The sequence below is a fragment of the Coptis chinensis genome, chromosome 5 (genome assembly GCF_015680905.1).
Source record: "Coptis chinensis isolate HL-2020 chromosome 5, ASM1568090v1, whole genome shotgun sequence".
Taxonomy (NCBI): Eukaryota; Viridiplantae; Streptophyta; class Magnoliopsida; order Ranunculales; family Ranunculaceae; genus Coptis; species Coptis chinensis.
Window position 1 is genome coordinate 50,837,999 of NC_141460.1, and position 17,638 is coordinate 50,855,636.

Genomic DNA, 17,638 nt, shown 5'->3' on the forward strand with positions numbered 1-17,638 from the left:
GCCTCGTATTTCTAAAATGGTTGATGCCACTTCAGGGTTTAAACGAATTTCTTTTATGGATGCCTCAATGGGATTTTATCAAATTGCATTAGCTGAAGATGAACAAGAACTTACAACTTTCATAACAGACCAAGGCTTATTTTGCTATAAGGTAATGCCTTTCGGTCTAAAAAATGCACCGGCAACATATCAGAAATTCATAAATACATCATTTTCAGACTTCCTAGGCAAGTTTATGGAAGCTTATATTGACGATATGGTCATCAAGTCGCATGAAAAGTCTTCTCACCTTCATCACTTGCAAAAATTCTTTGATCGGCTTGTGCATATTCGAATACATCTAAATCCAACAAAATGCGCATTTGGGTTAGCATCGGGTAAATTTCTTATGACCAAACGAGGCATTGAAGCTAATCCTGATCAAATCCGTGTAATTACCGAAATGCCCTCGCCAAAAACAAAGAAGCAGATCCAGCAACTTACGTGTAGGATAGCCGCTTTGGGTAGATTTATCTCAAAATATTCAGATTGGCTCCACCCTTTTTTTCAAGCCATTAAGGGATCCCCACAATGGACAGATGAGTGTGACGTAGCTTTTCAGAAAATGAAAGAATACCTAGTACAGCCGCCAATTCTTGCTAGTCCGACCACCGGACAAACAATTGGCATTTATTTGGCGGCATCGAAATAGGCGTGAGTGCCGCCTCTTATTCATTGATGATGAAAATGAACAACCAATTTTTCTTCATAAGTAAGACCCTTACGACTCGGAAGCAAAGGTATTCCGATTGAGAAAATAGCTCTCTCACTTGTCCATAGTGCACTAAGATTGAAGCCTTATTTCTAAGGGCGTATCATCAATGTCTACACTGAATACCCCTTGAGAAAAGTTCTTCAAAATGCTGATTCGAGCAGATTAGCAGAATGGGAAACATATTTGAGTGCCTACGAGATTATCTACAAAGCCCAATCATCTGAGAAAGGTCACGCAATGGCATCACTTATGGTCGATTTTCCTGTCGATGACATACCGACCATGGAAGAGCAGTTTGAGGAACCTCCTCCTAATCCACAACAAGGATTGGCTGATCCATACACAAGTTTTATGGATTCTACACACGGACGGTTCCAAGAACAAATCAGGTTCAGGTCTTGGTTGTGTTTTGATCCGACTTGATGGCGAGAAAATTGAAAAATCTGTTCGCCTCGGATTTTGCGCATCAAACAATGAAGCTGAATATGAAGCGGTTCTTTATGCAATGCGAACAACACTTGACCTGGGGGGCGACAAAGATCAAGTTATTCACTGACTCAAAGCTTGTTGCGAATCAATTTGGCGGATCATTTGTTGCTCGAAATGATAGGATGGCTGCATATGTCCGAAAAATGCATGAGCTATCCATTCATTTCAAATCCATTGCAGTTCACCAACGCTCTCGCAATGATAATCGTCACACCGATGCCTTAGCATATCTCTCTGCCGCAGTTGATGTTAACAATGAAAGAAAAATCTATATTGATTTCCAACATTTTCCAAGCATAACTGTTATAGAAGAAAATGTTCAAAACTTATATATTGCTCATCTATGCTATTTCCAAACGACATCTCGGCATTTCGAATTCGAGCAAGTAAATGCCGTAACAACGAGGAAAAGAAAGAGAGAAGAGCTAGCTCAATTGGCCGGCACAAGTTCAGAATCTCACTCAGAGGAAGCAGCTCAAGAAGATTTAGCCGACCATCAAGATTTGGCCGATCATCATTTTGAGAGTGATTCTCCACTCACACAAGATGTCGACCAAAGCAATGTTGATATGGAAGATGAGTCCCATGAAGCAGATAATTCTCCAGAAGTACCACATTTGGATCTCCAATCTATCGACGGTGATTCTTCACCAGATGATTGGAGACCTACTTATTTAGAATTTCTGCAACATGGAACTCTACCTGAGGATTCCTCACTTTCCTACAAAATTAAGAGAGATGCCTGGAAATTTGTCATAATTCCAAATTCTAAAGGCAAGCTCCTACTTTATAGGAAAGCAAACAACTTCAGTCCTCTTTTCATATGTCTTTCCAAAGATCAAGGTCATCTAGTTCTCGAAGAAATACACTTCGGACTTTGTGGAAACCATTCTGGGGGATGTAGTCTTGCACATAAAGCCATGACTCAAGGATACTGGTGGCCTAGCATGCAAAGACACTTTCGGTGAATTTGCCTAAAAATGCATACCATGTCAAAACATGCAAATATGGGCAAACTCCCAAAGAACGGAACTCCACCCATTCTAAGCCCTTGGCTTTTTTGAAATGGGGCTTGGATATTGTGGGACCCTACCAAAGGCTCACGGAAGTGTAACGATTTTTATTGGTTGCGTGATTATTTCACTAAATGGGTAGAAGCTCAACCGCTTGTCAACATCTCAAAGAACGGATGTATGGCATTTCTTATGGAAAGACATCATTTGTCGCTTTGAATTCCATCTAACATCGTCTCGACAACGGTAAACAATTTGATACATAAGAAATTCACAAATTTTTTCACTAAAAATAAAAAGAGCATAATTTTTCCGCTCCATATTATCCACAAGCAAATGGACAAGCGAAGCAACCAATAAGGCGATTCTCGACTTTGAAGAAGAAGTTTAATGAAGCAAAAGGAAATTGGGTTAAAGAGTTACCCAAGAATGCTTTGGGCTTATCGCACCGGTCAAAGCATTCTACCAATCTTTCCCCTTTCAACCTAGCTTATGGCATGGATCGTCCTCCGATTTAATTAATTGCACCAACTACAAGGACAGAAGTGGTACTAACTGGAAACAATGATGTTGCTCTAACTTTGGTGGCAGACTCAATCGATAAAACTCGAGAAGAAGCTTTACAATGTCTAATAAAATATCAGGCAGACATGAAACGCGCCAAATATGATAGAAAGCTTAGCCTCCAAGAGTTTTGAACCGTAAGATCGGGTACTTAGCCAAAAACGAAGCTCATTGAATCCGGGAAGTTGTCGAGGAGAATTGGGAAGGACCGTTCATCATTGATAGGCCAAAGATCTAAAGGGTCTTATTTCCTTCGTAGAATCACTGGAGAAAAATTTGTCAAGCCATGGAATGCTTTTCATTTGAAAAAGTTTTATCGTTGAATGTTTTGTTCTTCATTCATTGTAATCATTTCATAATTCAATAAAGTTCGATCCATCTTTCGTTTTAACTAGGAATCAAATACCCCAAATTTCATTACGTTATCATTACACTTACACTGTGGGGGTGACGACACCCCAAATTTAATTACGTTAGCATTACACTATGGGGGCAGCGACACTCCAGATTTAATTACGTTATCATTACACTATGGGGGCGGCGACACCCCAAATTTCATTACGTTATCATTATACTATGGGAGTGGCGACACCCCAGATTTCATTACGTTATCATTACACTATGGGGGCGGCGACACCCCAGATTTAATTACGTTATCATTATACTATGGGGGCGGCGACACCCCAAATTTCATTACGTTATCGTGGGGGCGGCGACCCCCCAAATTTCATTACGTTATCATTACACTATGGGGGCGGCGACACCCCAAATTTCATTATGTTATCATTACACTTTGGGGGCGGCGACACCCCAAATTTTATTACGTTATTATTATGGGGGCGGCGACACCCCAATTATGTTATCCTTAATACTTATATCTATTTTGCCGACCTACCTCAAGGCCAGATTACCCAACTCTTATATATTTTGACCGACCTATTATGATTACCAATCTAATAAAAAATAGATAAAAACCAAATATCATGAATACAGGGGAAAAAATAAACATAATCGAGAAAGAAAAAACCATAACCTAACCTCACATTATCCTAACAATAAAAAACAAAAACTTCACTCAAGAAGTTGCGGCATAATGTTATCCTCCACTGGAACTGGAACACCTTTTAGATCCGACGGTGATACATCTTCCAACTTCCTATAACACATAGTATAATAATCGGCAAATTTGCCGCAATTTTTCCCGTTTCTCGAATCTCTCGATTTCCAAAGTCCAACACTTGCCGATGCTTCACGCAATGGCGCCTTGATTTCTTAGTTTCAACTGCGTGATACTTCTCAATCATATCATCCTTCTCTTCACACCCAACCCTAAAATTTTCCACCCTCTCATGATATTCATCTAACTCCTTCTTCAAAAAATGCATTCTCTTCCAATAGTACCTTGTAGTCTCCTCTAATCTACCTTCACCCAAACTCGTTTAGCCAATTCAATTTCTCACATTTTAAAATCTCAACTTCATCACTCAAAACCCTTCGCTCCGAGAACAACAATTTCTTGATTATGTTTTCGACAATTTAGCTTTCATGATATTCATTTTCATCTCATAGTCGTGCAAAACTACTTCATTTCTTATAAGTACTTCTCTCAATCGTTCATTCTCCTGAAAGATGAGCGCTCTCTCCTTCCAAATATTTCTCAATCTCGCATATTCACTGGTTTTAATCTTATAATTTTCTTTAGCTTCTAAGATTACTTTAGCACAATCCCCAAGCTTCGACGCCTAAGAGAACAAAAATAATGTGAAAAACACACACACACACACACACACACACACACACACACACACACACACACACACACAAAAATTACCTCTGCAAGCTTTGAATTCAACATATTAACGGTTTTTCCAAAATCTACACTTCGTTGATAATCCAAACACAATAACTCTGGATCTGAAATATTAGACAAAATAATTTAAAATAATAATATATAATAATAAGTCAATACTATTAAAATAACTATTCAACATCTAACCTTCAATTGCCAAGGCTTGCGTGCGGAGTGATGAGCCGCGGCGTTGTAGAACCGCCGGCTCATCCCCTCGGGCGCGATTGAAGAATATATTGAGCCAACAATGATGTTGGTACTAACCACAGTAGACACTTCTGTTGACACACCTGCATCGGTGTCAATAGAAGTCGGCAATCCAGCACTAGTGCCAACAACAGTTGATACTAAACTCGACACACCAGCAATGGTGCCATCGACAGAAGTTCCTACACCAGCAATGGTGCCATCGGCAGAAGTTGCTACACCAGCATTGGTGCCAACAATAGGTGTTGGAACTCCAAAACTACTTCCACCAAAAGGAGTTGGCACTCCAAAACACCAGCATTGGTGCCAACAATAGGTGTTGGAACTCCAAAACTACTTCCACCAAAAGGAGTTGGCACTCCAAAATTGATCTTGACAACAGAAGTTGAACCCATTGTATCTCCACCATCGAAAACTTTTTCAATCTACATTACCAAAAGAACCATTAAACAATCAATAACAAATATTATTCTAAATCACAGAAACAAGATCAACACAAACATCAAGTCCAGATATACTGTTAGTCATCGCTTCCCCACCAATATCATCATCATCATCAATATCAAGCACATCGTGGTAGTTTTTGTGCGGAAGACAAAAACTGTCATAATGAAACATCATTTCAAAACATATTATAGGTATTACATATATGATATTTTAAAAGAAATATTATATACATTACCATTTCTTGACTCTCTCAATCCCTTCCTCAATTTTACTTGAGTTCTCCCAGATTTTTCTTTTCCATCTTTTTTTTTTTTTTGGACGACGCTTCTTTTCTTCTTTCTAATATTTTCTTGTCCACTATCCTCGAGTCATCTCTTCTACTTCTTCATCATCTTCTTTGCTATCATCTACAATAACATTCTTTCTCTTCTTTGAGCCACAGTAAGGTGCTAATTCCCTAGGCTCATTAAGCAGTCCAGTTTCTATATCATGATAATAATCTACAATATCATCTGGAAACAACGGATCATAGACATCTGCATTATGACTAAACAAACTAACAAATTTCTTTTTTATCATCTCGCTGCTAAACACTGATTTATTTGGAAACTTCAGAAAATCCCCTATATAAATAAAAAAAAAATAAGATAATCAAAATGTGATGCTAACTATTTAAAATTATAATTATAAGAATATTGAGTTAACATCTTACCTGATATATTCTTAGGATAATCAATATTTTCGAACCTCCAATTGTCTTTGATCTTAAAACCATACAATTTCGCATTCTCATAAAACCGATAATTTTGGTTGTGATGGTTATGATATCCCAACGCATAACTTTTAGAAGAAGCCTTGTTTTGCCGCAGAGGCTTCAATAACTAAAACAAAAGGTCTGACAACATACTCCTTTGACAAACTTTACAAATCCTCGCTATACGGGCAAAGATAGCCCAATAGCCAGGAGATAATTGTAAAGGATGCAATCTCCATCGAGCTAATAATTCGGAAACTGATTTTCGAAATGGAACACTACAACCAAGCCAAAAATGTGAAAACAATAAAATTATCTCGTCATTTTCACACTTTTGGTCGATATCGCTTCCAACATACTCAATAGAAACATCATCTCCAATATTATATTTAGCTCTCAAACTATCTGCATCAATACCCTTTGCCACCCTATTCATATTAAAATCCCCCTTATCACCCCATCTCCTCTTCAAGTTATAATTCTTCTCCATTAAACTATTTTCAATACTGTCAAAAAAATAGAATAGTATCAAATTAATCCTTCTCTCAAAAACAAGACGAATTTCTTTGCAGGATTATAAGATCTAAACATGGTTTACTGTCTCGCGATCACTTATGGTAATCCAAATCCTAATATACATTCCTCAAAAAAAAAAAAAAAAAATTCATTTTCATAACTTGACAACCGTTTTTTTTTTTTCATTATGAATAAAAAAAAAAAAAAAAGTGTGTTAACGTGAATAGAACATACCTTGCTGCACAGGTAAAACAAGAACATGAAGAAGAAGATTGAAACTTTTATTCTTCTCTTCTCAAACCTATCTTTCTCAATCTTTTAAGTCTGATAAGTATTCAAGACATCAAGTTCTCCTTTTATATTTACATTCTAATTCATAGAATCGTAAACCACTAGGACTCTCTAACTCACCGAAACTATAAATAAAATAAAAAAAAAAAAAAAAAAAAAAAAAACCAAGCACAATATAATTTGCCGATCCCTGAATTGCAGACCCAAAGAGTTAGACATGCCGCTCGATCTCTTTGAGCCGTTACTTCGATACTATTACCGATCACTCGAACCGCCTAAAACAAGTGCCGATCAAGTTGATGGGTAGAAACCCTTCCAATTTAATCCTTTGCCGCTGTATGACGTTGAATGCCGCTACTATTTTTAAAGCTCTGAATACAAGAGAAACATAATGTAGTTGCCGCTGTATGCCGTTGCACAAAAAGCTATTTTTTCGAATTGCCACTGGTTTCTAAAAAAAAAAAAAATAAAGTGGCTGAAGAGAGGGATTCATTGGTCTCTAACCTACCAAGTACCATTAAAAATTATTACTTCTTTGCCACAGGCCTTGCCCATGTAACAAAGAGAGGGCGATGTTCCGGCCCCCACAAATGAGGCCCAATAAAAGCCCAATTCAATATAAAGCCACGCTCAAAGTCCATGCTACAAAAAAGCCCAAGCTCAGAGCCCATGCTCAGAGCTTATCTACAAAAAAGCCCACGCTCAAAGCCCACGCTCAGAGCTTATCTACCAAAGCCCACGCTCAGAGCCCATGCTCAGAGCTTATCTACAATAAAGCCCACACTCAAAGCCCATGCTCAGAGCTTATCTACAATAAAGCCCACGCTCAGAGCCCATGCTCAAAGCGAACATACCTACACAACTTCGTCCACATTCAAGAAACAACTTCCACCAACTTCATCCCATGATTGGGCCGGTTCTCTCGCCCGGTTCTCAACTTCATCCCACGAAGCCGAATTTTGTCCCGCGATTCTCCAACTTTATCCCACGGTGACGGCTATCCCGCCAGATTCTTCAACTTCATCCCACGAAGCACAAATTCCCCGCCCGGCCGATTCTCGATTTCATCCCACGAGCTAAACGGTGTCCGCTTGATTCTCAACTTCATCCCACGAAATGACGGTTGTCCCGCAATTCTCTAACTTCATCCATGAATTGGCGGTTTCGCCTTGACTCTCAACTTCATCCCATGATTGAGCAGTTCTCCGCCGGTTCTCGACTTCATCCCACGAAGGCGACAAATTTTCCCGCTTCATTTTCCAACTTCATCCCGGTTGTCAGCGGGTTGTATCGCCCGGTTCTCTAACAGGCGAACCGACCGGCTTGTCTCGCCCGACTCTCAACTTCATCCTATGATTGGGCCGGTTCTCCCGCCAGTTCTCCAACTTCATCCCATGATTGGAATATTGGAGAACGAGGAAGTAACTACCACCAATCCTACCTATAAAATCCAACCTTCGTCATTTTTCTAGAACTACACATCGAGACTTGATCCCAAGCAATACATTTGGGTACGTAGGCAACTTCAAAACCGAAGTCGAGTCTCATCTTTTCCTAACCACCATCTCCTTCACCATTTCCAAAAAAAACATTACTTCTGACCCTCAACTGGTGTGTTTTAGCAAATCTTGCTGAAACAGTATCTATTTTAGAAAGTTTTATAGTAAGCTCTTATTGTTGAAGGCGTAAACCTTTTGATAGTTATGGGACTTAGATGTACGTATGTTAGTTGCACTGTATAAGTCGTGTATTAGGGTTTCTGGGATGTTCGTATATTTATAATTTTATTCTTATTCGAGGATTGGTTACTTGACTTAACTAGCATTGGTCAAGATGGTTAAGTGGCTGGTTCTACGAATCAGTATATCTTTTAGTAGTTGAATTTACGACTGAGGTATAAGGTTTTATATTTGGTTTGGATATTTTCTTATTAAATTTTTAAGTTATAACAGGTTATCATATTTATGAAATGTTGAAAATATAGAGGAGACTCTGCTGAAATTTTCTAGAAAAGTCACGTAGTTTAGGTATATAATTGTTTGAGATTTGGGGCGTTACAGGCTATCTCATTAACAAAATTCCTAGCACCTTGTTAAATGGCAAATCACCTCATGAGCTTTAGTTTACAACACCTCCCACTCTTGCCCATCTTCGTGTTTTTGGTTGTTTATGTTTTGCTCACAACACTTCCATTAAAAATAAGTTTGATCACCGCGGGAAACCTGGCATCATCATTGGTTATCCTTATGCTCAGAAAGGCTATCGCATTTATAATTTATCTTCCAAGAAAATTTATACTTCCCGTGTTGTGATTTTTCATGAGAATGTATTCCCCTGTCAACATTTATATTCCCCACCATCACATCTGCCAGTTTATCCCTTACCCATCCCAGACAATGAAACTTTCGACATTCAATCCTTTCCTGTAACTCCAGTAAACGGAGCGCACACGCGCTCTGATCTATCATAAATCAAGCACGCATGCGCCCTCCCTCCTGTAACTCTAAGAGACAGAGCATGCGCGCCCTCTGATCCAGTCCAGACAAAGCGCGCACACGCCTTCCCTCTTGACAATCTTCCCACTTAGTCAGCTTTGTCACTTGCAATTTTGGAACTCCCTTAGCCACCACACCCCAACCCTCCTACCTTACTTCGATATACTAGAGTGCGAAACCCCCCACCACCTCTCATCAAAGATTATCACTGCCCTACTCTCACCAAGGCACCTACAGTCCCTCGTTTGGCGAACCTCATCCAATCGGACTCTAAGGTAACACGGTCTTCCACTCCATATCCTATGGCTTTCTATGTTTCTGACACTAATTTTTCTAATTGTTATAAAGTTTTTTTTGTCTAAAGTGTATTCTTCAGTTGTTCCTACATCTTTTTCTCAAGCTGTAAAAATCCCAGAATGGAGAGTTGCTATGGCTGCTAAAATTACAGCTTTGGAACAGAATAACACATGAACTCTTGTTCTGTTATCCCTTCATCTTAAGCCTATTGGTTGTAAATGGGTTTTCAAGATTAAATATCATGCAGATAGCTCTATTGGGCATTACAAAGCTCGTCTTGTTGCTAAGGGTTACAATCAGATTTAAGGACAAGACTATCATGACACTTTTGCACTCGTTGCTAAATTAGTCACTGTTCGATTACTTCTCTCCATTGCTGCTATCAGACATTGGTCCCTTCATCAGCTGGATGTTCACAATGCCTTTTTCCAAGGCGATTTGGATGAAACTGTCTATATAACCTTACCTCCTAGCTTCACCAAACAGGGGGAGCACAAGATTTGTCACCTCAATAAGTCCTTATATGGACTCAAGCAGGTTTTTCGGCAATGGTTTGCCAAACTATCTACCACTCTTATCACTGTCGGCTTCACTTAGTCTAAGTCTGATTATTCTCTATTCACTAATATTCGTAGTTCTAATTCTACATTTGTCCTTGTTTATATGGACAACATTCTGATCACAGGCAACAATCCATCTCTTATTCAGAACTTGAAGCAATTTTAAGAGGCAAAGTTCTATATCAAGGACTTGGGATGTCTTAAATATTTCTTGGGTATTAAGGTAGCTCGTTCCAAAGAATGATTATTTCTTACACAGCACAAATGTCTTTTGGACATTTTGTTTGATTGTGGTACCACTGGTAGTCGTATTTCTTAGTTCCCTATGGAACAAAACATCAACCTCCATACCGATGATGGCATGTTACTTCAGGATCCTACTATCTATCGTTGCTTGATTGGGCGTCTCTTATATCTCATAGTTACACGTCCAGATATCACTTATTTTGTTAATTATCTCAGCCATTTCATGCAGTCCCCACGGACTCCACATCTAGATGTTGCTCATCATATACTCCGCTACCTTAAAGGTTCGATCAACAAAGGGATTCTCTTATCCGCTAATAGTTCTTTATACATCTCTGGCTTCTGTGACTCTGATTGGGCTGGTTACCCTATCACTCGTCGTTCTACTAGTGGTTATTGTACGTTTTTTTTTGTTCTAACCCTATATCCTGGAAAACAAAGAAACAGAGCACTGTATCCCGTTCTTCTGCTGAAGTTGAATATCGTTCCATGGCTAGCCTTGCGTGTGAACTTTAATGGTTGAAGTATCTTCTGCATGACTTAGGCATCTCTCACCCTTCTCCGATGAACATGTTCTGCGACAAGCAGGCCGCCCTCCATCTCTCTCAAAATCCAGTTTTTCATGAACGAACGAAGCACATAGAATTGGATTGTCATTTCTTATGCGACAAGATACAAGCCAAGTTATTATCTCCTACGTTCATTCCATCCTCAGATCAGGTGGCTGACGCCTTCACTAAACCTCTCAGCAAGGACACCTTTCTGAGATTAATTTGCAAGTTGGGAGTTCTTGACATTCACTCTCCAACTTGAGGGGGAGTATTAGAAGTAAGAGCGTGCACGCGCTCTAACATCGTATAACTTCGAGCGCGCCCACGCCCGAGTTCCAGTAAGCAGACTCACACTGTCTCCTTCTAAAACTGTATAGATCTTTGTTATTTGTTTCTATTTCCCTGTTCACGTGTATTGTAAGGATTGATATCAATCTTAGGAACTTATAATCTCTATATAAACCATTGTATGAGACCTAGAAATAAATCAAGTAAATATTTTCTCAAATCAATTTCTCTCTCTCTAATTTATCATACACTTATATGTATCTCCAACGACTGTTTGCCGATCTTCAATGTACTGTACAAGGCCCCATGAATGACAGAAACTTCAATGAGAACCCTTGAAGTGTTTGCTTTTAAGTTTAGGAGATGATTGTGGCGCAACCTCAGGCTTCCAGCTTGCATACACCTTAGGAATAATGCTTTCGTAAATGAAGACCTCTTAGTTTATCACCCCAGTGTTGAGCAAAAAGAAGGCAAAGCAGGCCAGGAGAGCTAGTCGGTGGAAGCAGTCTCATGTTTCTCCACAAACTACTAGATCTATCTAAGGTAATGTTTGGGAATAACGATTCTAATCAATCCCCACTACACAGATAACTTGTAATAAGAACACACTACTACTCTAGACAAATTCTAAATTTCCACTACAACCAACCTAGCATGCCCAACTCTCTAAACAACTATCACAAACAAATAATAATGCAAAAAAAATATAAAACATACCACAACACAAAAGATGTACCGTGGTTCGGCCAATGGTGCCTACTTCCACAAGAGCTAATCTTTTTATAACGTGGGAATGAAGATTACAATCACTCCTCTCAAGTCTCTCCACCTTACTATATCACTCCTCTCTCTGTACAGCCTTTTTGTCTTTGCAAAGGTTATCTCTCAATTTTGATCTCTCTCTTAAAATTGGGTTTCTTTTTCGTGACTTTTTGTGTTAGGTTTTCCAAAACCTAGTTCTGTTTTTATACCTCCCAAAAAAAGCGGTTCTGCAGAGAAATAGAATTACGCAATTTCGGACATGGCCTTGAGTCGCCCTCAGACGAGCCAATTCGGTCTTGGCGTACCGCTTTTCGAATCCTACAGGAAAAAGTTTAGTACCGATGTTTCTAAAAAAAAGTGAGAAAAAAAAAACTATCTTTTTTTTCTCTCCAAGGCTCCCTTGGGCAAGACCATTTCCGAGCTTTCGCTCGCTCAAACTTCTTCACGCAAACACCTCTGGATTCTCTCCTTCTTCCTCATGTGAGGTATAACTCCAACAGGTACAACTAACCTAGCTCCGATCTCCATGATGAGAATTATATAATGGAAGTAGTATGTCTAGCTCATGTCTCATCCTTTACCTAAAAAGGAATGAATGTTTGACCAAAGATGGTGGAATAAAAAAAAAAAATTGATATGTTGCAGGTATGGACTATGGATTACGGGTAAAGTATGTAGTATGAACGTTCTCAATAACTCCATTTTTGCAAATCATTGAAAAGAAAAAAAAAACACTAAATACAACCTTTAATAGGCAGCCTGTTATGTAAGTGAATGCTATTGTATTAGGTTTCTCACTATAGTGGGCTAGGTGCGTGGGGATCTGGCCTGGTCACTTGCTACCTTTCTGGACTTCTCTGTCACTTCGCTTCCCCACCTGCTATTTTTCGTTTTTTCTCTTCTGCCTTCAATTCCAAATCTTCGTTCACGATGTTGTGGTCTGAACTCTGGGATTCATGTAGTTCAAAACCTTAAACGGGTGCTCTAGTTTTGGGGTTTCCATCTAAGCCAATTTAAACGTACTACTTCAAATTCTCGAGCAATGAAGCTCGTCAAGCAGTTTTAGAGGAAGGTCCAATCTTTATTGGTGGTCGTTGCTTTATCATTAGTCCATGGACTCGAAGTGTTGAAAAGCAACGAGCAATGGTAACAACAATCCCTGTGTGGGTTAAATGTCACAACGTCCCTAAGGAGTTGTGGATTAATGATGGTTTGGGGTTCGTAGCTAGCAAGGTGGGCATTCCTTTCAGTCAAGATGAAGCTACAAAGCAAAAGAGGCAAATCGATTCTGCTCGACTATGTATTGAGGTAAATGTTTCTGCCAAGCTTCCAAATTCATTTACAGTTGAACTAGCACCAGGAGATGAACGGATCCTCTCATTTGAGTACCCTTGGATCCCAAAAAGATGTGAGAAGTGTCAAAAGTTTGAGCATGAAACTGAAAAATGTTTGGGTGATGCAAATTCAAGGAGGTTGAATACGACTAACATAAGTGGAAGAATTAGTAGACTCAATACTGTACAATCTACTGGATTGGATGCTAACAATGTAACCAGTTCACAGGAAGGAAGGCAGAATGAAAGAATGACTCCTAATGCTAATGTAAGCTATGAGAATGTTATGAGGAATATTGTAACGTATGCTGGCAATGGAAGTGGAGAAGATGTGAATAGAAGAATATGGAGAGTTAGGAGTCGTCCTAGTGCCCTTTTTGAAGGTGTAGGAACAAGATGCATAAGAAATGATAGAGACAAAGATATCAGGGAGCAGCCCACTGGTACAACTGCCCAACATGAACCAAATAGCCAGAGTAGTGGTGCTCAGGGGAATGGAACAGAGGTTGAAGAGCTTAATACTGGTGTACATGAGACTGGAACTGATCCTTCTATTGGACTTCAACTAGTACTTTATGTGCCTGCTAAAATAACAACTCCTATAGTAAATATGATTGGTGAAACTATGGATACTCCTCATGTGAACACTTTTTTGCAAAGAGAAACTTCAAGTAACCAGAAAGATAAGAGTAATATGGTTACACTAATCCAGAGTCAGCCTAGAGGTATTCCGATTAACCAACTGCCATGTAGTAGAGAACAAAACATGTATGAAGGGCTAGTTGCTGGAAATGAGGATGAAGATGATGATCTCTCAGAGAATGAGACTAAGTTCTTTATGGATGCAGTATCCCCAACACTTGTTTTGCAAAAGAGCTCATCAAGGTATGTAGCACCTTCTAAGGATCAAAATTAATGGACTACTGTGAAGCCAAAAAGAAGCAAGCGGATCCAAGAGCGTGATTTAGGAGAAGTAGAGTCTACGCTAGCAATGATGAAGAAAGTAAAGTCGTTACTGAAAAACAAAAAGATGAGAAATCTTGAAGACTACACCAAAAAAAAATTGGATGATACTTTGGGACTCACTTTTGTGTGTTGTGCTTGCGAAGGTTTCTTTTGCAACTATGAGAAAGTGCAGACTCATCTTAGGAAGGATCATCCTAAAATTGTTAAAGAAATCATGACTAGGAAGTAGGACTACTATCTCTACTTTCTTAGGTTCGATTGCAGGACGACTAGTATGTTATTATGTATGTTAGGCTTGAAGCCTGTCGGTATAGAGTCTTTGTGTTCCTCCTTTTAATAATCTAACTCTTAGGGAGGCTTGTAAGGTTTAATCTTTTGCAATAATAACAGGTGGGGGTCTGCCTTAACCTCAGCTTAATCTTTAAAAACAAAAAAATTAAATAAATAAATAAATAAAATTAAATTAAAATTAAATTAAACGTACTACTTAACCCTATATAATTGATCCTCCAAGAGAAATTCAATTCATATTAGGAATCGTAAGGGTTCGGTTAGAAGTAGTGTCCATGGATAGGGACCTTCGTGAATTGGTAACTTGTTATTAGAGTACAAATCGTGAATTAGTGTCTGTGTAAGATTAGGTAACTTCTTCTTAGCTTCACTGAGCTATATATATTATGCCTTGTGAAGCTGTAGAAGAACGTTCTCTTTCCTTTGGGGATAACATCTTAGTAGTTTTATCGGAACACATATAGATTCCGGTCTTCTCGTCTTAATGGATCAGATTAAGGATGGAGAGGCTACCTGTTTTAGACGTGCGGCTCTTTTCCTGCCTAGTACCCAATATGATGATCTTGTTAGAGTGGTTGACTGGTCGGAACTTCCTGACCATCTTTTCTGTGAAATTGCACGTAAATTGGTCGATGCCAAGGATTACATCAGGTTTGGTGCTGTTTGTAAGTTATGGCAATCTCTTTATCACAACATTCGTCACCATATACCCCGCCAAGCTCCTATGCTCATGCTTCCTACTCAACTTGACCACGACATGAAAACACAAAGTCTGTACAGCATTACGTAGAAAAGAGTCTACAATTCCAAATTACATGTACCCCATAATTTGTCCATCCGTGGTTCTAGCCATGGATGGTTGGTAACTGTTTACAACCTCGATGATGTTTGTCTACTCAACCCGTTCCTAGCCGTTAATAATGAGATCCTTCTCCCTTATTTTAAAACTTTGCCTAATAATAGGAGATATCGTCTTGAAAAAGCTTTTTTGTCTGCCAACCCAGCATCAGATCCCAACTTTCTAGTCATGGCAATCTATGGAGCCAAAGACAGATTAGTCTTCTGCAGGCAGGCGACGAAGCTTGGACCCAAATAGACTTGGATTATGAACCAGTGGCAGACATTATTTGCTATCGAGATCAGTTTTACTTTGTGGATGAAAAAGGAGACGTTTTTTCTTGTGATCTAAACAATCCTAGTGGTCCCCAGCTGGCAAGTGTTGCACCATGCCCTTTTAGCTGTGATTCTGATGACGCCAAGTATCTTGTAGAATCAGCTGGGGATCTGCTACTAATTAAAAGGAATAGGGACATGCTTTACGGTGAATTGGATTTGGAAATAATCCAAAGGGCTAGGGATATGGGTTACTTAAAAGATGACAATAATAATTACAGTGTCGACGATGATTTTACTCCTGAATTTCTTGTCTTCAAGCTGGACCTCGTTGAGCATAATAAGTGGGTTCAGATGGAGAGCCTCTGCGGTCGTATGGTATTTGTTGGTGATTGTTATTCCTTCTCTCTATCAGCTTCAGACTTCCCAAGATGGCATCCATTTCGTCGAAGCATACTCCTATAGATATAAATATGGAAATATGAATCATGACATGGGAGTTTTCAACATGGATAACGAGTGTTTTGAACCCCTCATACTATTGGAGTTCAAAGGATTCATGAATACTGAGTTTAAATGGAACGGTGATGAAGGCAATTGTCCCCCAATTTTGATTGAGCCGACATTGCAACAGCCTTTGAAGATATTCTTAGATCGAGAAGTATTAAATAGAATATCTTGACTGTGTACCTGTTTGTGCATTCAGATTACCCCAGCCCCCAGTAGAAGTACTTCATATATTGTTTGTTTTTCTATTCTGCTTCGATTCTAAAACACTGTTCTTTATGAATCCAAAATTTATATCAAACAATTTGATGCTTTTGGTGTAATAGTTTTTTTTATTGATACCAGAAGCATGGACAACTTAATAAATGAATTTTGCTTCGAACTTCATATTTTGCTTTATTAGATGTTCTGCTACAATCACCAGGGTACTGACCAGTGGGGGATGCTGGACACTTTTAAACTGCATAAAAGGAGGCGTTTGTGTATGTATACTTCCGCAGCAAACATTCTCGTCTGGCCTGTAATGGACTAGGTTGTAGAATATCTCTCAGGGATGTGATGCGGACTAGGTTGTAGAAAAACGTTACACTGCTCCAGATCTTTTGAAGCTTAGCTGACATCTATTTAACTTTAAGCTTGAAAATGTGTTTTAGCTATAAGATATCTGACAAACTGCAATCTAAAGAACAAAGCGGGCACAGAAGAAGATTGAGGACATCTCATTTAGTACCTGTAGCATGAAAATTTCATGTGCACATCAGACGTTAAGTCTGCAGTTGTTAGCGAAACCAAGACCTTCTGGAGGTATTGGAAAAGCAATTGCTTTGGCTTCTGGCAGAACTGGTTGTGATCGAGGTTATTCCCTTGGCTCATTTTATTCGTGTTTTTTTCATTTAGTGCGGTTTTTAAACTGTCGAAGATTTGAAATCATGAGGGAGATGTGTTGACGTTCATATATAGACCCCCACTTTGTGGCTCATTAAGCCCACGGATCCAGTCCAGTTCAATTAAGCCCAAGAGCTTAATTCTTCCTACACCTACACCCAACAACCATGTAAGAATATGTAGGGTTCATTTATTGTAGAATATAAAGATAGAGATTCAAAGGGATAAGAATTCTTTTGACAAAAACAAACACAGTCCTCGTAGGACTCAATCTCTTCATTCATATAAAAACTACTTATTCTAATAATGTGAACTACGTTGAAACTTGATCCCAGATAATAGATCTTGGAGTGCATTAAGTGACCATTATTTGGTTCAGTTTCATCTCCCCCAACATCAAATTCCTTTGTTTCTTAGTGCGTTCTTCACCATTGCTCTCGTTGTATTGAAGCAGGTTAC

The 17,638-nt window shown here is 39.1% G+C and overlaps 1 protein-coding gene across 1 annotated transcript in view; it reads right to left on the reverse strand.

The window, feature by feature from the left end:
• Positions 1–17,178, reverse strand: part of LOC147497825 (uncharacterized) — a 30,832-nt gene extending 13,654 nt beyond the window's left edge. Inside the window, exons 1-6 of the mRNA XM_086560145.1 lie at positions 15,188–17,178; positions 6,036–6,583; positions 5,554–5,946; positions 5,378–5,477; positions 4,817–5,301; positions 4,652–4,734 (exon numbers count right to left, since the gene is read on the reverse strand). Coding sequence (XP_086416271.1) covers positions 5,092–5,301; positions 5,378–5,477; positions 5,554–5,561 — 318 coding nt within the window. The 5' untranslated portion in view covers positions 5,562–5,946; positions 6,036–6,583; positions 15,188–17,178 and the 3' untranslated portion in view covers positions 4,652–4,734; positions 4,817–5,091. The remainder of the gene's footprint in view (positions 1–4,651; positions 4,735–4,816; positions 5,302–5,377; positions 5,478–5,553; positions 5,947–6,035; positions 6,584–15,187) is intronic.
• Between the last annotated feature and the right edge of the window lie 460 nt (positions 17,179–17,638).